We start from the raw sequence: 25,814 nt of genomic DNA, 5'->3' as shown, positions 1-25,814 counted from the left end.
ATAGACACACAATAAACACGCAAGGTACCCTGCAAACCCTAGAATTAGACCTAAAGGTACGTGCGATAAGACACACAACTTTGTAAACTGATTTTTTTACTTATTTTAAGAATTATAAAAGACAAGTGATGTGCTTTTCTATATTGATTATGTACAACATTAGGGTTAATTGAAAATTGTTTAGTTCTCTACAAGGTCTTAGAGGAAAATATGTTATTTCTAGCTATAGTTTCATAACAAGTGTAGAAACGGTATAGCAAAATTCATTTATTTAGTTTGATTATGTGTATGTATTATATAAATGAACTTAATCAAAGTAATTGTCCATATATACAACCATGTCATGGTGAAAAGTTACATTTTAAGTGTGTTACACCAATAATTGTATTAGTGTATGTATTGTTAAATTTAAATATTAAAAGTAAACTAAGTTAAAGGAGTTGTAAGATATGTTTAATTTAAACATATTTGTAGTTAAATTAAGGCTGTAGTTAAATTTAATATAATCTAATACTGTGCCCCCTAAACAAAATTGCAATCCAGTTATTGGTACTGGTTATGTTACATAAATGAAATATATGTACCATTATTGTAAAACATCTAGTGATTATATATACATATATATATATATATATATATATATATAATTTCAATTATTTAATCAAATCGTGTACCATTATTGCAAAAGATCGAGTAAATGGTACAATATTTATACCATTTGAATTTTCCAAGCAATAATTTGGTTCTTTATTTGTGCCCATAAGTGATAAGATTTAAAATATATATGTTGGGATGTAGATTGACTTACTTTATAAGTTTTGACGTGAAGGACATATTTGTCAGAGCAAGTTATTGCGCGCTAGTTGTACATTAATTTGGTTCCCCTGCAGCCGACACGTAGTTGTCTTACAATAGTTTCACACATAAAGGGGAAAATGTTATTTCGTTTAGGCGGGGGAAATTGAGGCACATTTAGGAAGGATTATTTGGGTTTCCATTTTGTTTAAGAATTTAGGGTTTGAGTGTTTTAGGATAGAGAAAGGGGGGAGAGATAAAGATAACATAATTGAATTTGGGTCTCATCTTTGGACTTCGACCTTGCATTTAAGGTATGTGTATGTCTGATTATCGCATTTGCTGAACAAATTTGTATATATATCTATGAAATTTTCATATTCATTAAACAAATGAGGGTATTCACTTTTGATAAATTGCAATTTATTAAACAAAGTAGGTGATATAGTTTTGTAAAATTAGGGTGTGTTTATGTAAAATTGGCAGCTTCAAGAAACAAATTAGGTTATTTATATTAAACAGTCATCTGGGAGGAACAAATTAATTTGAGTATTTATGTAAAAATTGCATCTTCAAGAAACAATTTAGTTTATTTAATTATGTGAAATTCGCAACTTCAAGAAAGAAATTAGGGTAATTATGTATTAAATAATTTGTTATTTTTTATGAAGTTGGTTATATATGAATGATTTTCTATGTTAGTTTTATTAATTTCTATGTTAGCTTTATAGTTTTTGAACGAAGTTAGGGTTAGGGTTTTGATAAGGTTTTTTAGTAAATTAAAATTTATAGAGATCGATAGTCCATATTATTTATTATATATGTTGAATGTTGCAGAAACATGGTTGAATTTATTGGGAATGATAATGAGGATGTAATTGAGGAAGTTTGTGTTAATAATGACGAAGAAGCCACTGGAGTAGAAGATATTGTAGTGACTTATCCATATGTTGGCATGGTATTCCATAGTTGGGAAGATGTGAACAAGTACTACAAAAGATATGGAAGACAACAAGGATTTGGCATACTCTGTACTGCTGGGTCGTATGTGCAAAAGGTTGGGCGAAATCAAAGGAATTGAGGGGATACTTGTGGAAGTGTGAATGCTATGGCCGTGCAGTGTAAAGGCGTTGGGTTGAGGGGAAAATGGTGTACTCAACAAGGAAGGAGCTTGGCACTAAACGGTCGAAGAAATATGATTGTCCGTTTTTAATGTATTGCAACAAGAATAAGGATGGGGATTGGGTGGTTAAAAGAGCAGTTAATGAGCATAAGAACCACTGTCTAACACCGAGGAAGTGTAGGTATGCCCCTGTGTACCGGCATGAAGACATCAACTCTCTCGCGAAGAGGAAGTTGTTAAATGATTACAACTCGGGTGCTAATGTTCCTCAGATATTTAACTATCTAGTTAGTGAGAGGAACGAGGTGGAGAATGTCACATTCACCAAAACAAATGGGCCAAACAAATAGAGACAATTTTTTTTTGACATAATAAAAATGGAATTGATTAATAATATTTTTAAATAAAAATAATATAAGTATTACTAATTAGGCTTAAAAGCTGGTTTAAATTTCAAATTGGATGTCCGAACTTAACAGTTCGATTCATTTTAGAGTTATTGGTTATTAGATACCTGATCCGATAACGACATCGGTTTGAGTTTCTGTGTATTTTGAGAGTCCGAATTCGGTAAATGGTAAATGTAGGTGATAGAGATCGAAGGCCAACGTGGCAGGTTATGTGGGTCATGGGTGAGTTTGGTGGGTCGTGGGTTGGGGATAATTGACACGCTTACCCAACTAAGTTAACTTAGGGTAGGTCGAGTCGTGGGTTGTGTTAGGGTGGGTCGAGTCATGGGTTGTGTGGGTCTTGGTGGGTTGTGCAGGTCGAGTGGTTCCGATATGTTTAGTGGTTACGACAGGTTTTGGTGCTTGATGCGACTCCTAGGGTCTGGTGAATTAGGTGGGTTTGTGGGTTTAGACGAGTTTTAGAAGTTTATTTGGGTCATGTGGGTTTGGACAATCACTTAAGCGTTAAAAATTTATAAATTTTATATGAATTTAAATAATTAAATTTTATGTTATTCACATATTCATATAAATGTGGTTAATGTACATTTAAACAATAAATTAAAATTTATTAGCACTTTAAACATACAAAATAATTTAAATTAGAATGACTATAGATGGCCAACGTGGGGGGGGGGGGGGTTGGGTGGGTCGTGGGTGGGTTTGGTGGGTCATGGTAGGGGATGATTGACACACGACCCGTCTCAGTTAAACTAGGGTGAGTCGAGTACTGTCGTGGATTGTGTCGAAAATAATGGACACAATACATGATGGGTCGTGGGTTACGTGGGTTGTGGGTCGAGGTGGGTTTTGCCGGTCGGGTGGGTCTGTTGGGTTTCGTGGGTTATGACAGATGTGATTCAGATGGGTTTGGTGGGTTTACACGAGTTTTAGAAACTGATTTGGGTCAGGTGAATTTGGACGATTAATAAAGCGTTAAAATGTTACAAATTTTGTATAAACTTTAATTAATTAAATTTTATGTTATTCACTTACATAAATGTGGTTAATGTATATTTACACAATAAAATTAGAATTTAATTATTAGCATTTTAAACATACAAAGTTGTCTAAATCATGATGAGTTTTGTGGGTTGGGTTCGTGTGTTGGGTGTGTTGGGTTCGTGTGGTATGTGGGTTGGGTTCGTGTGTTGGGTTGGGTGGGTTGGATTTGCCGTGTCGGGTTGTGTCCAATTGGTAAATGGTACACCCGGTTGTAGGTAGCTCTACATGCAACCGGGTAGTTATGATTTTTAACCCCTCAAAAAGCACAATTTTATAGTTTAAAGCACATTTTTACAGGTTAAAGTACATTTTTTATAGCTTAAAAGCAGATACATTTCAAAATAACACATTGTTAGTACAAAAGAACATACGAGCGCGAATAATTTGAGAGGATATGTAAACTGATGTTGGTTGCTCACCTTTTAAGTTTAGGTTTTTTGCCAATCGGAAGAAGATATTCAATATCATAATATTTGAAAAACAAATGTGCATTAAAATTGTAAAAATGTGATTTTAAACTGAAAAATGTGCTTTTAAACTGAAAATGTGCTTTTAAACTGAAAAATGTGCTTTTTTTAAGGGATTAGAAAATACAAAACGATCCGGTTGCATGTAGAGCTACATACAACCGGGTGTACCTAATAATTTGTGGGTTGTGTCGGGTCAGATGGGGTGGGTCGAAATGAGTTGTGTTGAAAAAATTCGACCCACAACACATCAAAAAAATATCCGGGTTAGGCGGGCTGTGTCATGGGTCATAAGTGTGTCTGACGCACGTGACCCAATATGGATCGTGTCAGGGTGGGCTGGGTCAAATCCGACCCACTGGCCATCTCTAAGGATGACGCGTGTGGTGGGTCACAAAATTAGGTGGGTTTGGTTCATGTGTTGGGATGGGTTGGTCAGGTGTGTCGTGGTGGGTTGTGTCGAGTTCGATGGGATGGGGTCAAAATGAATTGTGTTGAAAAAACACGACCCTTGACACATCAATAAAAATATCATGGGTCATAGGTGGGTCCTACCCACACAACCCATTATAAACTGTGTCAGAATGGACTGAGTTAGACCCGATCCACTGACCATCTCTACTACTCCGTAGGTGCGAACCGGTAATTATAACTAGAAGAAATGAACGGGTCTTTACGGGTCGGTCTCCAGATTAGAGAAACAGAAAACACAGTGCTCCTTTTTCCCCCAGAAAGATTTCTCCTACGCAGGGAAGAAATCAAAAGCCCTAAGCATTCGCAGAACTCCATTTTTCTCTCTCCTCTTCTTCCATTGGTACACGGAAAGTTCTTCAATTCAAGGAAAAATCAAATTGAAGTTTCAAATCATCGAAAAATCCCCAATTCAATTAACAAATTAAGCAATGCCTGCCAACAAGAATTACCACAAAGAAAAGGCCCTCCGTCGAAAGTAAGCTCCTTCTCTCGCTAATATTAACCTTTAATTAGTAATTGTTATTGCATTTGTGTTATATTAGCTCAAATTATGTTTTTAATTGTTAATTTCCATGAAAAAATGGTCTTGCAATCCCTAAATTGTTACTGATTATATACTTTAGCTTGGGAAATTATGTTCAGCTTCTGATTGTTTTTTTTTCTGAACATGGAACGCTCTCGAACTGATTGAATTTGTTTTCCTGGGTTACTTGTTGTATTTAGTACACAAATTTTGGGGTTAATTGCTGTGGAAAATACATAAACAGAAGGAATTTTCTGCAAATATGGAGGATGGTATAAACTATAAAGCATGACACTGAGTTTTGGAAAAGGCGGTTACATACTTACATGTTTGCCATTGTCCGAATCGAACCGGAAGTGTAATCAGCTATATGGGAGCTCTTTGGTTATTAAGTTCAGTTAGGATTTGATCTCGTTGTAAGAGTTCTAAGTGTGCTTATTTTGGAGGGATATAAACTGCCATACTCGAGAATCAATCGTTTTAACCGAACATAGTGTTGTGAATTTAATGGCTTACCTATGTAGAAGCTATACTTGCCTCATTTTGGTAATTTGTTATATACATACATAAGCTGCTTTTATTAGTCTCTTGAACTTGCTGATGAAGCAAATTAGTACTTCACTACTGTTAGATTCTCCCTTTAGAAGTGATATATTTAAGACTTGTTGGTGACATCAACATATGCTACATTTTGTTCTATGTTGACCCAAAACTCTCTTATTTATCCTGTTTGTTGTCTGGAAGGTTCTGGTTGTGTTTCTAACTTGTTGTAAAATTGTTCGAAGGATTGTTTGTTGCTAACAATCATGTGATTTTCTATCAATTGATTTATTTTTGCACATATATGCCTTTAGTGTAAGGCTCCATTTGGTTTTAGGGAAAACGTTTTCAGCGAAAAAAGATTTTCCATGTAAGACATTTTCCAAAGAAAACCACAAAATTAGTTTTTCTTTGTTTGGTTACCGACAAGAAAATTCATAGAGAAGGAAAATGGGAGTAGATGGGTGGGGTTGATGGGAAGAGAGAAGAGTGAGATAAGGAGGAAAAGTGGTTTCCCTTCCTTTCAAATGAAAAATGTTTTTCACCATTGAGAGAGTTATTGAAAAATTGTTTTTCACCCCTCGTCAAAATAAACAACGTAAAATGATCGAAAAGGGGAAAAACATTTTCCATGAAAATGTCTTACACCAAACCAACACTCCCTAAGTACAACTGTACAAGTATAATTATTCTTGTCCAAACAGAGTTTAATGAGTTTCTGAAATGATGGCTTACATGGTTGGTGTTGTGGTGACTTGTATTGTCTTATCATATCTTGTAGGGAGGAAAAGCCAGAAGAACCAGAACTGCCAAAATATCGTGATCGTGCAAAGGAGCGGAGAGAAGACCAGAATCCTGATTATGAGGCTTCCGATCTGGGATTTCATGCGGTTGCTCCTCCCGGCAATGTTGATCTCAAGTGAGGCTCTTGTATTTAGTTTCATTTGGAGCTTTTAAAAATTCCTTTAGATTAGTATGTTAACAGCTGCTGATTTTCTGATTTCAGGGCAGCTGATTCACAGAAGTTGGCAATAGAGCGGAGCAAGTACCTTGGAGGTTTGTATATTATACTATATTCAACCGTTTTTTTAAATATTTTTGGATGAAAATATGTTTTTATAATCCCTTTTGCCTAATGGTTGTTATAATGTGACAGCCGATGTTGTGTTGAGATAAAGTGATGGATTTAATTTGATAAGGGCTTATGAATTGTTGTGTATTATTTTTCTTTGAACTATTATTAACTTATCAATTCTCGATTTCTATTATCTGTATCATGCATGTCCTTCCTGATTTACGTGTATATTCTCGCTGGTTTTTAGAGGTTCTTCTATCTCCATAACTTAACTGGATTTTGGTCTATGAGTTTATCACATAAACTTATCTTTTTTACATCTGAGAACTGTTGCACAGTTTGACTCATTATGTTCTTTCCAGGTGATGTGGAGCATACTCACTTGGTCAAGGGTTTGGATTATGCTTTACTTCAGAAAGTAAGAAGTGAGATGGACAAAAAGCCAGAAGGTGAAGAAGATACTGATGGAAAAGCTAGGTGATTGCTTTTGCTTTGTCTTCTTTTGTGTAAACTATTCATCTTGTTCCTGCATGATACTATATGGGGCAACCTCTTAGAATGGCTCAAGATTGAAAAATCACACCTTCTAACGAGATCGTTGCCCATTATTGAGACGAGATGGTCTCAACTTGCAAGCTATAACTTTCCCCCTTTTCCATAACATAGTAATCTTAAAACAATACAAATGGTGGGGTCCTATATTTCGAACAGTGAAAAAATGGATTGACATCAAATTCCAAAAAAGTTATCTGATGAGATGAAACAAAAAAAAATGGAATTGACACCCAAAACATTGTAGAGACAAATATGGATATCACCATTGGAGCTGTTCTTACAACGACAATAGCCACTATGGACAACGTTGATGTTGCTCCTAGTTCTATTGTTTACTTTTAGGTAAATGCTCTTAGTCTTATCTTATTGCTGCCATGTATGCCCTAAAAGAAAGCTTTGTCCTTTTCAGGGTAGTTAAGGACGACCAGCCTGTAACATTCCGAACAGCAACTGCAAAGGTGCTCAAATATTTTTAGTTTCTAGATGTTGATGATATTTGATTGTAGTATGTCAAATAGCTTCAAGCTTGTGACTTCCCTAAATTGTCACTAATTTTCTTAAATCTCTTTCAGTCTGTTTACCAATGGATCATCAAGCCTCAGAGTGTCGCCAAAACTAATGAGATGTTTCTTCCTGGACGTATGTCATTTATTTTTGACATGGTAAGTTGCTGGATAAGTGTGATTGTACTTTTATCAGTTTGTGTGGAAATCTAGTCTAATACCTCATTTAGGCACCACACTGATCTAAACTTGGTTAGGACTATAAGGGGTGCTTCCTTTTCCATCATCATTCTTTAATACTAGTATATGGTAAATGAAACAAGTTATGTGCTGCTGTCACAAGCTTGTTCTTTTTCAGGTCTGGCGTTTATCTATTATTCTTTTTGCATTAAGAAAGTTTCTTGTCTGTTAAGAAGTTGCAATTATTATTATTTCTGATTCCATATCATAATACAGTTAGTAGACTGATTTTTACTTAACACCTGGAAAATCAAGGATCTTTATTTAATCATTTCAGTATTCTTTCCGATCTTTGTTTTGTGTGATCTCACTGGAATTTTCTATTTAATATAGCTATATATCTTTTGACTCTTATACATATTATGTATAAATTTACTATAATTATATAGTATATTTATAGGATACTCCCCTTTTTTGCGAACTATTTGATTTTTACCTAAGAATCCACAAATGACAGAAACCTCTCTTTTTCAATTCTTTATCCTTACGGGTTGGATTCAAAGCTCTTTGTATTGAGTGATAGATTGGTTACTTCTTGAATGAGCCCTTTGAAAGCTTGATCCAATGTAACAACTTTGGCGGATCCAGATTGTATGTGTAGGATTGCTTCGATGAAGATTAATGCTGTGCTAACTGATTGTTTATAAATTGGATGTACTCAAAGCTACTTCTTATTGCATGGCAGGACAATGTTTATTCTCATGATATCCCAACTACGTTGCATAGAAGTAAAGCTGACTGTCCAGTACCCGAGGTTGGTAATCTTTTTATGTATTGTTCATATTTGAGTGTAAACTTTCATATGAATGTGATAATTGCTTGTGCAGGAAATGGTTACTGTAAGTGTTGATGGTTCTGTGCTGGACCGAATTGCAAAAATTATGTCTTATCTCCGTCAAGGATCATCTGGAAAGATTCTCAAGAAAAAGAAGAAGGAGAAAGAAGTGAAAGGTATAATGCTGCATACTGTATCTTTTTTCTGTAGGAATTTCCCCCACTGGTGACTAATACCTCTTAAAAACTGAAATCAGTTATGCGTGGTTGTATAACCTTGCCCAGAAGTTGTTAAAATCAATTGTACATCTCCAGAGACAAAGCTACTCACCCTTGAGGTCTTGGTAGCTATGTATATCAATTGCTAAGTCTCATTTGGAATCAAGTTGAGTGGTTTTTGCCTCAGTGTACATGAAGTATGTCTTTGTTGACAACACGTGTCAGTGGTTTGGCTACTAAATACACAAACCTCAATATTTTAGTGGAAAATTAACAAGATTAATCCGAATTATGGCTCACCTTCTCATTTTAATCTCAACTACACTTTAACTCTGGTTAATCCCAATTATACGGGTACCCTTCTAAAAAATAGTCTTAAATCTTAATTTATTAGTTTACCGGTTAAACAAGTTAAAAAGGTGATGTGTCAAATTTTCATAGGCTAGCTTGTTTTTTTCCTTTTTATTAAAAAATCCTCACTTTCCTTTCTCCCATTGAACACCTCCATCTTCATTCTCCTCACCTCCGTTACCACCTTCTTGCCACGTCGCAACATCTTCCTTGCTATTCGCCACCCAAGAAACACCATCACCTCGGGACCTTCGCCCTTCCTTGGTCACCTCCGCCCATCATCACCGACACCCAACCAATCACCCAACCATATATGACTCACGTCCCCAGCCCACTAGCATCCCTTTAATTTCTCTACTTCTTTCTTCGCAATAAGAAGCCAAGCACCGACGTTAACCATTGATTGCCTCCCACAATTCAATTCTCTGTCAACATCGACCACCTTAATATGCAGACTAGCAAGTTGAGCAAAAACTAGAAAGTGGGCAAGCAAGGGGTGGCAGCAAATGTGGGTAGGTTGGGTATAGGGAAGGATGGATATATGATAGTTTTGATGGGTAGGAGAGAGAGAGAATAAGGTTGTTATTTTGTGTGTTTGCAATGGTGGTTGTTTTTGGTGGTGACCATGGTTTTAAATCTCGGTTTTGGTCGCGATCGCGGTAACGGTTGTGGAATCACATTCACGGGCAATGCGGATGGTTCGCGGCCGTTGCGGCCTAATATCTCGGTAAGCTCAAAAAGCTTTACAATGCGGCCTTGATTTAATACCATGGTGGTGACTTCCCTGAGTCCTCCTGTCTGGTGAGGTTATTCTTGAGCCATGGTTGTTTCCCGTGTGGAGGTGATGGTGTTTTTTGGGCATCGTTTCCTGGTTACAAAAGGTGAGAGAAAAGAAGGCCTTAACTTTTTTTTTAAAAAAAAATTACCGTTTGTGCAGGTTACAAGTAAGCCGGGATCATTTTGGGAAGGATATCCTATTAGTTAGGATTATTCTGAGTTAATCGTTAGTTAGGATTATTTTCAGAAGTCCACCCATAGTTTGGGATTATTGTTGTTAGTCTTTCCTATTTTAGTCTTGACTTGTTATCATTTTCTGCACTGAAATACTAGACCTGTCCTGGCGCTATGCCGCTATCTATTCTAGGTGGCTGTGGTGTGCTTCTTGCTATGTCTTGTGTGGTACAAGTCAAATTCAAAGACAGGGGCGGGGGGTTGAATGTAGCAGACCATTATATAGTTTCTTGAACTGTAGGGTAAAATACGACTTTTGTGTATCGCCCGAGTGAGCTGTTTTTGGTAAATACAAAGTACATGATTTGAAGCATCAGTGTATCATGTGTTGATGTGAGTAGAGGAGAAGAAATAGAAGGTGACCTGGAAGAGTATCAAGTTCAAGAAAAACATACTGGTAACTCTTTAATCTTGAAGTTGGTTAAAGAGATGGCATAAACCAAAGCACCGCAGTTGACCAAAATCTAAACTAAACAAGCCCCTAAACCCCTAATCTTTTCTATTAGATTTTGTTGCTATTTTGTAATGTAAAATCTATTTCACGTTCTAGAGTTGGGCCAAAAGTCTGTTAAAGTCTTGAGGTATTTAAAATGTGTGTATTAAACTAGGCCAAATCTATATGATTATTTAAATTAAGTTTAATGAGGGCTCTCCTAAATCCCAACTCTTAACCACCACAATGGTTTATTTTCTTATCCAGTAAAGGATAAGAAAAACTAACCTTGCAATTACTCAATCCCTTCCTCTTAGTTCTTCCCACTTTCTGTTTTGAGTTGTTCTTTACTTCTTCCCACCTTTTTCCTAATTTGGTGAATGTCTCCTATCTCTTTTGTCCCACTTGTTGTAGCCACTTCAACTCTACACTCTCTCACAACCACATTCTCTCTCCTATTAAAAAAACAAATAAGGACTCACTTTCATACACTCTCTTCTCATTTCTTTGGTATGTGTATCTAAATATGTTGGCAAACATTATGGAACGGAGTGAGTACAAGTTAACAAAGAGGATGTTATGTTTAAATGATCACAAGAAAACAAAACATAAAGTGTGAAATACTCTGTAAAATAAACACAACCACCGGAAAAACAAAAGATAAAATGAAGTCAATTCAGGAAAACAGAAGGAAATTAAATGTCATAGTAATAGCCAAACAAATATAAAGAAATAAATGGAACTAAACAATTACATAAAAAATATATAAATAACAGCCAAACAAATGCCATTGTCTTAGACAACTCATCACCTAGATATAATATGCTTGAGGGAGGGAAGTGAAATCAAATTACTCTCAAACCATCCCAAAGCACGAATAACAAAATTTCTGTGGCGTAAATATCATACAACCTAAACCGTATCAGTTATTTAGCTCAAATCCTTTTGAGAGTTATGACAGGGTTTGGGGAGGTCCAGCTTTACAGAACTTACCCCTAAACAAATAAGAGCTATGAATTCCTTCTTCAATAGTTTCTGAACTTTGAAATTGTATTTTCAAAGTTCCCGAACACAGGGAAATTGTCATTGGCTTACTTTAGTAGAAGTTAATTTAACGTTTTGAAATATTTCCAATGATCCAATTAGTTAGTTTTTGAAACCCTATTTGCTAATATATGTGATGGGTTTCTCTTAAGGTAACTTCTCTCGAGGATATAACTCTTATAAGATTAAAACAGAAAGTTGCAGGAGTATCTGTACAAGACTACTAGTATAATTAAATTAGTGGCAAGAGCCGCGAGACAATCAATGACACCTTTTCTGTGAATAGCTTCGGTTGTGCTTCTTAATACATCGTCGTGACATTTGGATGGCCCACAGTATAATTAATAACCAGTTACCACTGGACAAGCTTGTATTGTCATAGAATTTTGCATGTATGAATGTTTCTTGATCTTTCTCTGGAGTTGGCCATGAGTCGTGAGATCCGGCTGGCGCTGCAAAAATCACCTGGGTCACAGGTCGTTTACCAGTGAAATTTTTCTGGTGGCTCGCCTCTAAGGATTATATGCTTTATGCCTTTATGGCATTCACGACCTGACTTCTTTTACAGTTACTAGAGTTTGTAGGAGGAACTAGAGAATGGAGGTTATCTTTGTTCTTACTTCTGTTACGTCTAAAAGGTTGTGTCCCCTCCCAATAACTCTATTCCTCTATTTCTTGAGGGTATGGGTTGTAACAGTCTTTTTCTGAAAAAAACTGTCCGATTTTGTTTGATTTCTAGTCATGCTTAAGTAAACAAAGTTTTATTAAGTAACTTGAGCATTAGTAAATGTTATTGGGTTGTTTATACTACTTGCTCACGAACTGATACCCGAGGTTGCCTCACTTCACATTCCAACAACCCTTACTTTTCTCTAAAATGGTACAGGAAAGAAAAATTGGTAAAGTTGAACTTTTGTAGCTCTGTGTGGTCAGCATTCCTACTTTTTGAACCGGGTGGGGTGGGTGGGTTACTTTCTGTCTGTTGTGTTTAATATTGACAGCTTTTCATGCCTCTATGAATAGCGTGATTGATGCATACGGCTTTTGCAACTTCGTTCGCCTTATGTTGTCTCTACAAGTTTGTAGTTCTTCATGAAAATAATTTGGTTTATATTTTCTCTCTTTTCTATGCCATTGAATAGGGAAACTCACTACTGTTATCAGCGAGTATGATGATTTTGAGAAACCACCAAAACCTGATGGCCTGTCATCAAAGAATCAGAATGAAGAAATTCTTCCCCCGCCACCCCCACCCCCACCTCTGATAAAGGACACCCTCGAAACTAGAGACAAACAAGTCCCAGTTGTTGCTCGAGTTGAAGAGGATGATATCTTTGTTGGTGCTGGTGTTGATTACGAAGTCCCAAGCAAAGATATGAGTCAAAGCCCCGTTTCAGAAGACATGGAAGAGTCTCCTAAGAACAAGGAAAGGACTTCCTATTTCAATGAACCTGTTTATGGACCCGTGCCACCTGCCGATCCTTCCCAAGATTGGAATCAGGTAATTTTGTCGGGAATAATCGTTTATTTGATCTTGATGTATGTAATTCATGCTATCAGGAATTTGATTTCATATGGATGTACTAGAATCTTATGCTTGTTCTATGTTTATGTGGCTCATTGCAGAACGGCTATGCTGCTGCTGCTGTACACGCTCAAGCTATAGACGGCGGGGTTTATCAGGGGGAGTACCAATATGCAGATCAGTTGGCCTATCCTGATCAGTATGCTGATCAGTTGGCCTATCCTGATCAATATCTCCAGCAGATGCAGGCTTATGATATGCAAGCTAATGCAAACATCCTTCAAGATCCTCGTCTCATGAGTCAAGAGGAGAAGGATAGAGGATTAGGTTCTGTGTTTAAGCGGGATGATCAAAGACTTCAACAACTTAGGGAAAAAGATGCTCGGGAAAAGGATCCCAACTTCATATCTGAAAGTTATTCTGAATGTTACCCTGGTTATCAATCATATAATCATGAGATTGTGGACAGTGATGACGAAGGTGACTTGTCAAAAATGGATATGGGCGGACGTGTAAGTGAATTTTCTTCCTTTCTCCCTATTCCTTTGTGCCTACATGGCTCTCTATTGATATGCCTGATAATACCTTGGCTCCGTTTGGGTTGGCGTAAAACGTTTTCAATGAAAATTGATTTTTCATGGAAAACTTTTTTCAAAGTAAATCCAATTCCAAACTAGTTTTCCTTTGTTTTGGTTCCTTACAAGAAAATTAATGTAGATAAAGCAAAATGAGAGAAAATGGGTGAAGGTTGATGGGAAAAAGAAAGATGGAGGTGATGAGGAAAGATGGAAAATGCTTTTCCACCCTTGAGGGAGTTGTGGAAAATTGTTTTCCATCCTTTGCCAAACCAAACAAACGTAAAATGATTGAAAAGGGAAAAATCATTTTCCATGAAAAAGTTTTACACCCTACCAAACAGAGCCTTAGAGCTTTAAGTTTTGATGCTAGAATAATCAGACAACTACTAATGTAATACCTACCCCTCATTACTGTGTTTTTTTGGTCATATTATAGTGCTAACAATGTCCTTATTACATGTCAAAATGTTCAATAGGCGAAAGGCCGTCTTCATCGGTGGGATTTCGAGACAGAGGAGGAGTGGGCCACGTACAACGAGCAGAAGGAAGCAATGCCGAAGGCTGCTTTCCAGTTCGGTGTGAAGATGCAAGATGGGCGAAAAACACGGAAGAACAAGGAGCAAAAGCTCAACAACGATCTTCACAAGATTAATAAGATCATTGCTCGGAAAAAGGGTGATAAGGGGGAGAAAGGGGAGAACGACGATGATGCGTCTTATGATGATGTACAGTCTTCTGGAAAGAAGCCTCGCATAAGTTAGGAAATTCACTTATCATTTTCATTGTTGATGTTGCTGTGGCTGTATTATCTTTGTATTTATATTACTTCAGGACCTGATTAAGGTCACTCATAAGCTAGGATTTTACCAGCGCAGGCATTAACACCGAAAAATCGCAATCCCATTTTATTACATTGTTATACTATATCTTACGAAATACAGTGTGGGAATACCTAATTCGCACCTGATTACTTTCTGAACACCAAAACCTGAGCCTGAAAACCATATTGATGGAGAAATTGGTAAATGTATTGCTCAAAAGGAGCATTTGACACTTCCCATATAACAAGGATACGGCTATCTTTTCTCCTAGTACGGAGAAGGGCAATTTGGTCATTTACATCATCTACCGTTCGAGGAGTCAGAATTTTTTGGTAGGCTGGTCAGCTGGTGTATGTGCCCAAGGAAATCAGGGGCATTAACGTAAATGTACCTGTGCCGACAAATTAGCATATTGCCCATTCACAAATCACAATTAATGAAGTTGTCCTAAAAGTCAATGAAGTCATGTGAATCTCCATTTGATACTCTTAAACCGTTTACGGTTAAAGTTAGTATGTTTTGACCATTAAAGTCAAATGTGACCTATTATTTAGGAATGATAAGAATGCCGATTTATGATTGAATTTCATACTACTTCTTCCAGTAAGTGATTGTAATTTTATTACAACGTTCATCTTTAAAACATATGATATTTAGCGTGATAACTAATTCTGAATGAAGTGAGGAGTAATAAAGTAAAGCTCAAATGTAACAAACAGCAAACAGCAAATTGGCCTTTGTGCATGCTAAAGTAACTCAGATGCAGAGACAATTCTGAAGCTATGTTAATTCTTAAAGATCATCCAATTCACAACATAACAGCATGAAAACTGAACGGTATAAACAAGCATACTTGAGCATAATAAATTAATAAGCTCACATTAGATTACTGTTAGCAGAAGTTACAGCATATTATGCATAGTATTTAAACAAACACTGGTGGCTTGAGTTGTATTAGCTCTTTCTGAATCCTCTGCACGGCCTCTTGAAGGGTCGAGAGAGACGCTGCATAGGAAATTCTTACACACTTATCATCCCCAAATGCATCTCCGGGGACTAACGCAACCTGAAACAGAAATTACCATCAGTTCAGTAAAAATCAGGTGTAGAGAATGTCTTAGGCCAAGTTAAAGAAAAAGATTGCCTATTATTACTCTATACTACGTAGTAATAACTACTCCGTAGTTCAGTTCGACAGTTCAGTTAAATTCAGGTGAAGAGAATGTGTCTTAGGTGGAGTTAAAGAAAGAAAGTGCCATCTAGTCTTTCATTTGTAGCTTTGTTTATTTGTGATCAGACTGTAAACAGAAACAAGTAGGGGTATAATTACATGAGCTTTGTTGAGTAAATAACGACAGAGAGATTCCGAACTATCTATCAGGCCAAACCCTTGAGCTTCTGAACCATAGTAAGAGCTAATATCAAGGAAGAGGTAAAAAGCTCCCTGCAAGATAGCAACAAAAAGAAAAATCAGCAGTTTTTTTTAAGGAAATACTTTATAGCAGGAGTAACACTAATAAGTATTTGTAATTAGGACTAATTACCTGAGGTTCTGATACCTTGACACCTTGTAAATCCTTAAATGTTTTAACCAAGAAATCACGCCTGTCCTTGAAAGCGCTGACCATGTTTGCTACTTCCTTGCCACCAGCTTCACCCATTCCTAAAGCAGCAACTGCTGCTGCCTGCGATATACTGCTAGCGCATGAGGTGGACTGCAACAGCAGCAGAAATTTTGTCGGAATTCAGAAATTTTAGCTCATTGATCAAGTTTATTTCAGTTATAATCTTGTCCGAAAAGAGTTGTTAGGAGTAACAGCAGCAGAACTTTGTCAGGATTCAAAAATTAGCTCAGTGATCAAGTTTATTCAGTTATAATCTTGGCTGAAAAGGGTTGTTAGGAGTAACAGCAGCCGAACTTTGTCACAATTCAGAAATTCTCAGCGATCAAGATTTTTTCAGTTATAATCTTGTCTGAAAAGGGTTGCTAGGAGTAACCTAAACTTCTTGTAACAGGAGTAACCTAAACTTCTTGTAACAGCAGCAGAACTTTGTCAGAATTCAGAAATTAGCTCAGTGATCAAGTTTGCTTCAGTTATAATCTTGTTGAAAAGGAGTAACCTAAACTTGTTAGTATTTTGTTTTGCAAGTTTCTATTTACATATACCTGACTCTGAATCTTTCCACAAGCAGCGACAAAGTTCCTAGGACCGGCAAGATATCCAAGTCTCCAACCAGTCATGGCGAAGGCCTAAGAAAATGTCCAAAGATAATAGTGTGCATTATGCAGAAATCATGTTCAGTAAACTGATGAAATTTTGAGCTTGATTAGTTACAATTGTGCAATGCAGAATCATGTTCAGTAAATCTAGCAACTAGAGAACATTTCTGTATCTTGGTTACCTTTGAAAACCCATTTACAGTCAAGGTCCTTCTCCACATGTCTGGTAATGCTGCAAAACTAGTATGCTTTGCTGGTGCATAAATGATATGTTCATATATTTCATCAGATAATACCTGAATCAAATCAGAACAGTATCAGATCAGAAACTAGCACATCAGACATGACTCCTTTAAGCTTTGTAGGGTGGAATTACCATAAGCCGGGGATGCCTTGCTACGATTTCAGCAATCTGTAAAAGGAGCTCCCTAGGGTAAACAGAACCTGTTGGGTTGGAAGGCGAGCATAGAATCAACAACCTCGACTTCTCACTGAGCATTGTCTCAAGCTGTTTCGGGTCTAATAAGAAGTCCCGAGACATATCTGTTTGAAGAATTAGAGGAGTTGCGCCAGCTAGCCTCGTTATCTCAGGGTAACTCACCCAATAAGGAGCTGGAATTATCACCTAATTTTACCCATATCAGTTCAGTAAAATTCAGCTCAAAAGAACAGAGCCTTATTCAGATTTTGAAATGAGTCTGAATTATTTGGGTGGCCTGAAAATGACAAAATGTAGCCTGAACTTTAACTATTGTAATATGTACCTCATCTCCTGGAGAACAAACAGCAAAAACTGCTTGAAAGATGGATTGCTTGGCTCCATTACTTACTAGAATCTCGTCGATAGAGTAAGATATTCCATTCTCCTCTATAACAAGAAATTAAACAGACAGAATCTTAAGTCATACATACTTATGAATCATGAAAATAACTAAAGAATAACTGTCAATCGTGTGAGTCAAACTGTTGCAAAGTACAGAAAACTGTATAACCTTTCAGTTTGTGACAGATAGCTGTCCGAAGTTCCTTTGTACCAGCAATTGGTGTATATCTTGTATTGCTTCCCTCAATTGCTCAAACACCAGCCTGTGCAATGTAACATTAAAACATAAAAATCATGTAAGGAAACTGAAAACAGAATAAATAATGCTGAAATATAAAGGCTTTATATGTTAAAACTGATGTTTGGTGATTGCTTCACATATTCTTCCTAGACATTCAGTTATAAAAGTGGCCAAAAACCCGAAAATAAAAGAAGAGATAAGATAGTTGCAGACCTGAGCAATGACTGAAGGAGTACTGAAGTCAGGCTCTCCAACAGACAAACTGATAAGAGGAACACCAGCTTTTACAAGTGCAGTTGCTTGGTCGGCTATCGCCCCGGTTTTGGAAGTCTCAACACAGTTAACTCTAGAACTTAATGTCATATCAAACTCCATTTGAACTTTCAAAATTCTTTGTATCTTCTTACTGAGTTTTCTTTATTTGAGGAAACTGTTTGTTTTTCACTGGTTTTTTATCAGTAAAAAATTTGCACATGTCAAAAATATTTGACTAATATATTCTTATCAGAAAGTGATTGAAAGCATACACAGTATAGATGCCCGACATAGTATCAATGATTAAACTAGGAATCCTTTAAAGGTTTGTTACTCGTCAAATTATATGTGTTAATCCTATATAAATAAAAAAGAGTACACTTTGTAGCATACTGTTCAAGTTCGGTACAGCAAACATTTGCAATTAGTTTCTTACAGTATTAGGGAAAGTCGATACAAATATTCAGGTCGGGTCCCACAAACGATTGCAAATAGCTTCTTACACTATTAATGAAAAAAGAGTTCCCATTTCCCAACCATGCAGTTTTGGTCCCTATAACAAAACAAGTGTACCTTAAAATATGAAGGTTTGTAGCAAACAAGAATCATAATAAGCGTCTAACATTACTATGGAAATCAAGTTTAAAGATATAAAAGTTTGGCATACAAAAGAAAACAACCAAACACATTGTCTGATTGAAACACAGCCCAAATCTTCAAACACACAAATATTTAAACAACAAATATCATTTGACAGGAACGATGGACTTAAGAACAGTGGGCGGCAATTATGGACGGCAGGAGTTGTAATGTGACGGGCCTTACGGGCTGCTCTTATATCCCCTATCATAAACAAAAAACATAGGGTCATAGGGTCATTCAATTGAATCAACAACGGGCTTAGGACTATCCAACAGATACCTGTTCGGCTGTTGGATAACAGGTTGAATGACCGTTTCAACAACGGCTCTTGCAGAACGACGGAGATCTTGCAATACTGGGCCCAGTTTTTCCATCACCTACAAAAAAAAAAAAAAAAAAAAAAATCAACTTACTTTGGTAGTATAAAACATTATTCTACAAACACAGCTACCATGTACTATACCAAACTACACCACGCCATATTTATCCTTTGCTGATTGATGGACTTCATGCACTGGTTCTGTAGTCTTCTTCTGCTTTAAGACCTCACAATAATACTTTGAAAGATTCTGAAGTCCTAAGATAAAAGAATACCCAATCATCGTCACTGGACTTCAGAATACCCCCAAGGTATATTATTATAAGCCTCAAGCAACACTAGGATTGCAATTGGAAATACAAAACTTTACGAACTACAACATATTACTGGGTAAACTATTAATTACTGAGTAAATAACTTCACTTACAATATCAGCAACTTGTTCTGCAATGGGTTTCCTCCCTTCTCTACCAAACAGGGGATGAGGTTCCCCGTACACAACATCAAGCGTCTGTTCAAATTCACATAAGAATTTCTATTAAATTAAGTGATGTTGGGATTATGTAAAAACTAATGAAACTCATATAATGGTTTTAAGAGGTAACCCACCGTCAACCTCCCATAATCTTCACTCGGTTTCCTATCTTGATGTTTCACTTTATCCACTTCCTCTTCAGTCCAGACTTTTAGTCTAGGAAACTCGTCCCAACGGACAGGAACCCTGCATAAACGGTCCAGATAGAATATCTGTAGAACGCAAAGATATAAATAAATCATCAACCTTTGTGTGTTTAAAACTACATAACAACAGAGGAAACTAATAACAATTTTCGGAGGCTTACCAACAAAAATAAAACACAACCACCAGTCCCAGCCGCATAACCTTGGACTTCTAACTTCCGCTGGCAGTTGATCGCGTAGGATAAGAGCCATTTGTGACAGAACTCACACCAGTTATACTTTGCTGCATCCTTTGCAATGCAGACAGCACCTAGCAATTTTGTCGACATGTTGCCACCATCTGTAGAAGGACATAGAATTTGTCCCAACAACACAATCATGAAGTTTTCCATAAACTCAGTCCTTTCACATTTACTTCCCAAGGGCTTTATCTTGCCCTGCTCATCTAAGGGACCTTGCAACACACGGGTAGAGTTTGATATAAGTATTGTATACTTGTTCTTGCGTACGGAGTTTTTCTCACCATACTTTTGGGCCATCTGTAAAACTCTCCCTGGTGGCAGTTCATCGTCTTTTTCGGGCACTGAAAGCCCGCTGTTCTTCAGCCCAAACACATATTGCCAATGGGAAGGAGAGATCGGCATCACATTTCCGTCACCAGCAACTAGATAACTGTTGACTCCATCGAACCTGGTCATCAACCAGTAGCAAAGCTGCCTGGGAAGCTTGGATATTTTCAGATCCAACAGTCCCCCAAACCCCATTTCTCTTACACAGTCCCGCCTAGAATCATCCAACCCAGCAATAATCTTCGAGAACGCATCAGTACGACAAATAACGCTGGGTTGCTACAAACAGAAATTATTATTATTAATAAGCGTATAGAAATTAATATTAATAAGCGTATTCAGTCATGCGATACATAAACGGTTTCTATAAAACTAAAAGGGGAATATGAAATATATACCTTCCGGTCACAATTTTCTCTTTGCGTGGCAACTACCACATCATGACGCTTGGCGTATTCACCCCTAGACATTGCGTTTACGGGAATAGGAACCTGTAGGGGTACCAACAAAATTTTCACAATGATTGCTAAATAAGAACACGGGAACAAAAACATAAGCAGCTTATAATAAAGAGAAGTACCTGCACAAACACTCTCTTTTTCTTCCCTCTCTTGGTAATTCCCTTGTGTTTAACATGAGACTTTTCTTCTCTTCCCTCTGTTTTCTCAATCCTCTTAGCCTTCTTCTTGGGATTAAGAACCAACTTCTTTTTCACAACTTTCCCCTCTTCTTCTTCATCATCAGATTCTCCCCTAGGCCTCTTGTTCTTCAACTGTTTCTTCTTCAAGGAATATTCTTCGGCTATGTAATCCCGCCGACTTTTCTGCAATGGCGGCTGCTTCAATATCTTCTTCATTACTTTATGCACTTGATGTTCCTCTTCTTCTGATTCTTCCTCGTCCTCTTGATCATACTCTTCTTCTTCATCCTCCTCTTGTCCATAAGCAATACGCCTACTTTTAACATATGTCTTTTTCTTTATCTGGTTTTTCTTCTTTTTCTTACCAACACCTTCATCTTCTAATGTAGCGTACTCTTCCTCATCATATCCTTCTTCATCTTCTTCTTGTCCTTCTTCCTCCTCTTCATACTCTGACAATTCATTGTCATCACTTGAACACATCACAACATAGTCATCTTCAACTTCTACAACTACTGGTTCTTGAAACTTCTTACGCTTACTAGTGTTGGCTTCCGGGACTGGTTTGTCCTTAAATGCTTCACTCATTGAAAACGACTACAACATATTGAATAATAGTACCTATTAAACACAACATAATAACTAAAATCTATACTATTAAACACATTACAAACCAATTATACTCACCCATGATTTATTCCACCAAATGTGCCCCTTTTTATACACCATCCTGCCAAAACAATCAATAACCACCATCAATCAATTGGTAAAAGGTACACCCGGTTGTATGTAGCTCTACATGCAACCGGGTAGTTTTGGTTTTTAACCCCTCAAAGAGCACAATTTTATAGTTTAAAGCATATTTTTACAGGTTAAAGTACATTTTTATAGCTTAAAAGCAGATACATTTCAAAAGAACACATTGTTAGTACAAAAGAACATACGAGTGCGAAGAATTTGAGAGGATATGTAAATTGATGTTGGTTGCTCACCTTTTAAGTTTAGGTTTTTTCCCAATTTGGAAGAAGATATTCAATATCATAATATTTGAAAAACATATGTGCATCAAAATTAAAAAAAAATTGCTTTTAAACTGAAAACTGTGCTTTTAAACTGAAAAATGTGTTTTTTTTAAGGGATTAGAAAATACAAAACGATCCGGTTGCATGTAGAGCTACATACAACCGGGTGTACCTAATAATTTGTGACCATCAATATACCAAACTACTTCAAAAATACCCACAACTAAAGATGGATGTGGGCCGGGCCGACCCGAAACCCGATCTGACCAGGCATGGAAAAAGGCCGACCCGACCCGAGTACGAAAAAGGATGTTAGATTGTACACGGTGATCTAACATCCATTTTATGAATTTGGCACCCCATATATTTGTTCAAATTTTATAAATACAAAAAAGAACTTTAATTAACTCTATATTTAACAAATAGAATGATACCAAACAATAAACCGGATTTTGGTAAAATTACCCGACAACATTCCTAATTTCAAACAACTGCGTTCTCACTGCAGTAAATTCAATCGGTTCTCCAGCCATTCATCAAACAAATTTTAATACAACCACTTAACTCAAAATTCTATTTAACCTAATTAATAATCAATTAACAAAATAAAAAGAACCTCAACTACCATTTAACCCTAAATACATACTGACCGAAACCCCAAAATAACTTCTCAACATATTCATGCAAATACAAAACAACACTAAATGACAACACTTTCAAACACCGTAAGAATAAATTGAATAGTTGGATTACCCAAATAGCTAACAAACCCTAAATTAGCAGCAAGCTTAAATTTAAACAATGGAGGAAGCAATAATTGCAGCGAATCATGATGTTCTATGAAAGAATTAATATTTACAAACTTTTATATAAGGCGGTCTTACACAAAAGACTGCATTGGTGTCATATAAGTTAAGCAATGAGATTAATTAGTTAAGCACCGAAACTAATTAGTTAAGCACTAGAAACAATTAGTTAAACCATGAAACTAATTAGTTAAGCACTAAAAATAATTAGTTAAGCAATAGAACCAATTAGTTAAGCAATAAAAGTGGTCTTTCCGGTAAGGCGGTCTTACACAAAAGTTGTCGATTAATATTTACCTGGAATGAAGAGTACACTTGCAACCACTCTCAGCAATTTCCCAGAAACCACGGTGCAGATGAAATAACGCTTTACAATACCATTATTATATACTGAATAAGTTGAAGTTACATGCAGCGGTTATCGGGGGTGGTGGAGCGTTTGAGAGGGAGGTTGAACGTTCATGGTTTTGGAGGGAAAGCAAAGAAGAGGGAACTAGAGAAGAAAGTGGGTAAATGTTTGGAGAGAGAGAGTGAAATTGAAGGAGGAGTAATTTTTCAACACATTATTTACATTATTACAACTGTAAAATTATAAATTGAAAGGGGAAAGAAATTAAATTTTGAAATTTAAAACCAAATTCAAGATTAACCAGAATCTCAAATTACAATAACATCTCTGAACAACACCAAATTGAAAGCCAATGAACATTCAAACCAACTGGAAATTAGTCTGATGCAGTTGACAGTTCTTAAACCTCAATTCAATCATATGTTACCCAGATTAACAAATCATATCAATCAATTTGCAGAATGTTTAGAAATCCGTTTAATTCGAAGCTGGATTTCTTTGGGGGTTCGGAGTGAATTCGAAGCTGGATTTCTTTGAGAGTTCGGTTGAGGAGAGGGAGAGTTTTTAGGTGAAGGGAAAAACCATGTAACATCCGCAGGAGAAGCAGGAGAAGCCAAGAAATGCCAAGAAATCAACCCATTAAGCAGCAAATCACTCAAATAATACGAAAGTTTATTCAATTCGCAATTAAAGAAAGTAATCAAGGAGATCAAGAAATCAAACCGAATCTACCAGAAGAAATCGCAAGATGCTTCAAACTCACACGAAGTAACAGAAGCAGATGTCAAAGAAGACGACAATGGAAGAGTAGTGCCCGCCATTAATTTGAACTTCGAAATTGAAGAACAGCAAAACTTGAAGTATCAGAAGCAGGCGTCGAAGAAGACGACGACGGAAGATTGCCAAGCAGAAATCACAACCAAATCGATCATAGATCAAAACTCCGATCAAAAGGTCCGGTCAATCCTTCGATTAAAAACACCGAAGAACATAGAATCACAAATTGCTTCAAGAATCTACCAACAATACCAGATTCTTGCAAATATTTCAAAAAAATTCAAGAACCCTAGAATTTGGGGAAAACTCAAGAATCAAAAAAAATTGTTTAATTCAAGGTTCTAGAGAAGATTTGTGTGCGAATTTAGAAGATATTAGGGCGAATTAAGACCCTAATTCGTCGAATTTTGACCCAATTCGAGCAAAAATTTCGAAGCATAAAATTTGGGGAAATTTTGACGAATTATTAATTTGATTCGAACAGAAGTTTAATGCGGAATTGAAGAGCCGGGATCATTCCCGCTCTGATACCATGTTAGATTTCATGATCTAAGGTGGAAGAGAATCATGGAGAAAGAGTAGGGAAGCCATTGAAGAAGGCTTGACTGCGTGAGGAAGACAGGGAGCTAAATAAAATGTGTTGTTTTTATTATTTCTCAACTAACTAATGAATACAAACAGAGTGTTGTATATATACAAGCTACTAACAAATAGGCAAATTTGCCAAAAAGGACCTTTTATAACTCAAATTTTGCAAGAAAGGACCTTATATAATTTTTTTTGTGAAAACACACCTTAAAGTAATTTTTTTTGCGAGAAAGGACCTAAGGAAAGTTTATAGCATTGACTGAGCTTTTCCGGCCATTAACTTGCACGTGAGCAGCACGTGTGGCTTACGTTAGCTAAAGACAATGATTTTCCCGACTCTTGAATTTTCAAACTTGATTTTATTTCGGTTTTTTTTTTCAACTTTAGGTTTTAAAGCTTAGAATTTTGGAGGAAAATTGGGTGTGATAAGCAAAATAATGCCACACGTGCTTCTCACGTGCAAGTCAATGGCCGGAAAAGCTCAGTCAATGCCGAAAATTTACTTTTGGTTGTCTTTCGCAAAAAAAAATTACATTAACGTGTGATTTCACAAAAAATAAATTATATAAGGTCCTTTCTCGCAAAAAAATTTACATTAAGGTGTTATTTCACAAAAAAAATTATATAAGGTCCTTTCTCGCAAAATTTGGGTTATAAAAGGTCCTTTTTAACAAATTTGCCTAAATTAAATAATGAATGTGCACTTCATAACCATTTAATTATCTCTTTGTTTTTTTCCTTCTGTTTTTAAATTTTTTAAGATCATTATGTTAATCAAAATTGTCAAAAATCAGTTAAGAACTTTTACGGCACATTTGGTAGTTGGTGATAAATGATTGGAATGAGAGCTAATTAAAGTGTTATTTGGTAAAAAAACTTGTGCTTTTCTTCATAAATTTGCTTCACATTGTAATGAATGGAAGCAAAAATGATAATTTCGAATACAATACCATTGTCCATTACCATGAAATTGAATATTAATTTACATAAAAATTTATTCTCATTGATACTATTATAGTTGGCTACCAAGCGGGCCTTCACTATATTACACATGCAAATTTGGGCCTAAATAGATCGAAAATTTAAAAACAACATGTGAACAAATAAGTTCGACATTTCTCCTCAATCCATGAGAGAAATTCAAATGGCCCGCCCTGCTCATGTTCCCAACTTCTCCTACATCAAAAGGAGGGATGCCACCATATTTTTTCAAAGGACATGTCAAAATACACAACTCAAAAACATAATAAAAAAAGTATTTACACTAATATAAACCTGATCCACACTAATTAGCGTGAAACAAGGCAATGGAGTAATTTGGTCAGGCAATATGTGTAATTGTCACGTGACAGTTATTTTGCGATTTTAAATAGTAA

The 25,814-nt window shown here is 36.4% G+C and overlaps 2 protein-coding genes and 1 pseudogene across 2 annotated transcripts; 1 reads left to right on the top strand and 2 right to left on the bottom strand.

Annotated features, from left to right (window-relative positions):
• The first annotated feature begins 4,512 nt into the window (after positions 1-4,512).
• Positions 4,513-14,608, top strand: LOC110787202 (suppressor of mec-8 and unc-52 protein homolog 2). Its single transcript, XM_021991782.2, has 11 exons — positions 4,513-4,788; positions 6,158-6,295; positions 6,383-6,432; positions 6,814-6,928; positions 7,416-7,464; positions 7,579-7,668; positions 8,435-8,503; positions 8,577-8,700; positions 12,724-13,082; positions 13,208-13,618; positions 14,161-14,608. The coding sequence occupies exons 1-11, from the start codon at positions 4,742-4,744 to the stop codon at positions 14,443-14,445; spliced, it is 1,737 nt and encodes a 578-aa protein (XP_021847474.1). The 5' UTR covers positions 4,513-4,741; the 3' UTR covers positions 14,446-14,608.
• Positions 14,609-15,225: 617 nt separating this feature from the next.
• LOC110787117 (bifunctional aspartate aminotransferase and glutamate/aspartate-prephenate aminotransferase-like) lies at positions 15,226-18,171 on the bottom strand (annotated as a pseudogene).
• A 477-nt stretch (positions 18,172-18,648) lies between these two features.
• On the bottom strand, positions 18,649-24,500 carry LOC110787125 (uncharacterized). The gene is made up of 9 exons (XM_056842322.1): positions 23,806-24,500; positions 21,584-21,626; positions 20,837-21,493; positions 20,655-20,747; positions 19,849-20,535; positions 19,616-19,753; positions 19,434-19,517; positions 18,967-19,064; positions 18,649-18,888 (listed from the first exon to the last, which is right to left on the bottom strand). The coding sequence occupies exons 1-9, from the start codon at positions 23,892-23,894 to the stop codon at positions 18,867-18,869; spliced, it is 1,911 nt and encodes a 636-aa protein (XP_056698300.1). The 5' UTR covers positions 23,895-24,500; the 3' UTR covers positions 18,649-18,866.
• Between the last annotated feature and the right edge of the window lie 1,314 nt (positions 24,501-25,814).

Source organism: Spinacia oleracea, chromosome 4 (genome assembly GCF_020520425.1).
Source record: "Spinacia oleracea cultivar Varoflay chromosome 4, BTI_SOV_V1, whole genome shotgun sequence".
In the NCBI taxonomy this organism is placed as follows: domain Eukaryota; kingdom Viridiplantae; phylum Streptophyta; class Magnoliopsida; order Caryophyllales; family Amaranthaceae; genus Spinacia; species Spinacia oleracea.
This window is presented reverse-complemented; position numbering and strand designations above follow the sequence as displayed.

What these genes read in the sequence shown, in the direction of transcription:
- LOC110787125 (XM_056842322.1), bottom strand. Translation starts at nt 23,894, where the DNA reads ATGGCGGGCACTACTCTTCCATTGTCGTCTTCTTTGACATCTGCTTCT. An exon ending in GCATCTTGCGATTTCTTCTG is followed by an intron (nt 21,627 to 23,805) that starts GTAGATTCGGTT and finishes TTGTTTTGGCAG; the next exon opens with GATGGTGTATAAAAAGGGGC. An exon ending in GTTATCCAACAGCCGAACAG is followed by an intron (nt 18,889 to 18,966) that starts GTATCTGTTGGA and finishes TGTTTATGATAG; the next exon opens with GGGATATAAGAGCAGCCCGT.
- LOC110787202 (XM_021991782.2), top strand. Translation starts at nt 4,742, where the DNA reads ATGCCTGCCAACAAGAATTACCACAAAGAAAAGGCCCTCCGTCGAAA. An exon ending in GCGGAGCAAGTACCTTGGAG is followed by an intron (nt 6,433 to 6,813) that starts GTTTGTATATTA and finishes TGTTCTTTCCAG; the next exon opens with GTGATGTGGAGCATACTCAC. An exon ending in TCCGAACAGCAACTGCAAAG is followed by an intron (nt 7,465 to 7,578) that starts GTGCTCAAATAT and finishes AATCTCTTTCAG; the next exon opens with TCTGTTTACCAATGGATCAT.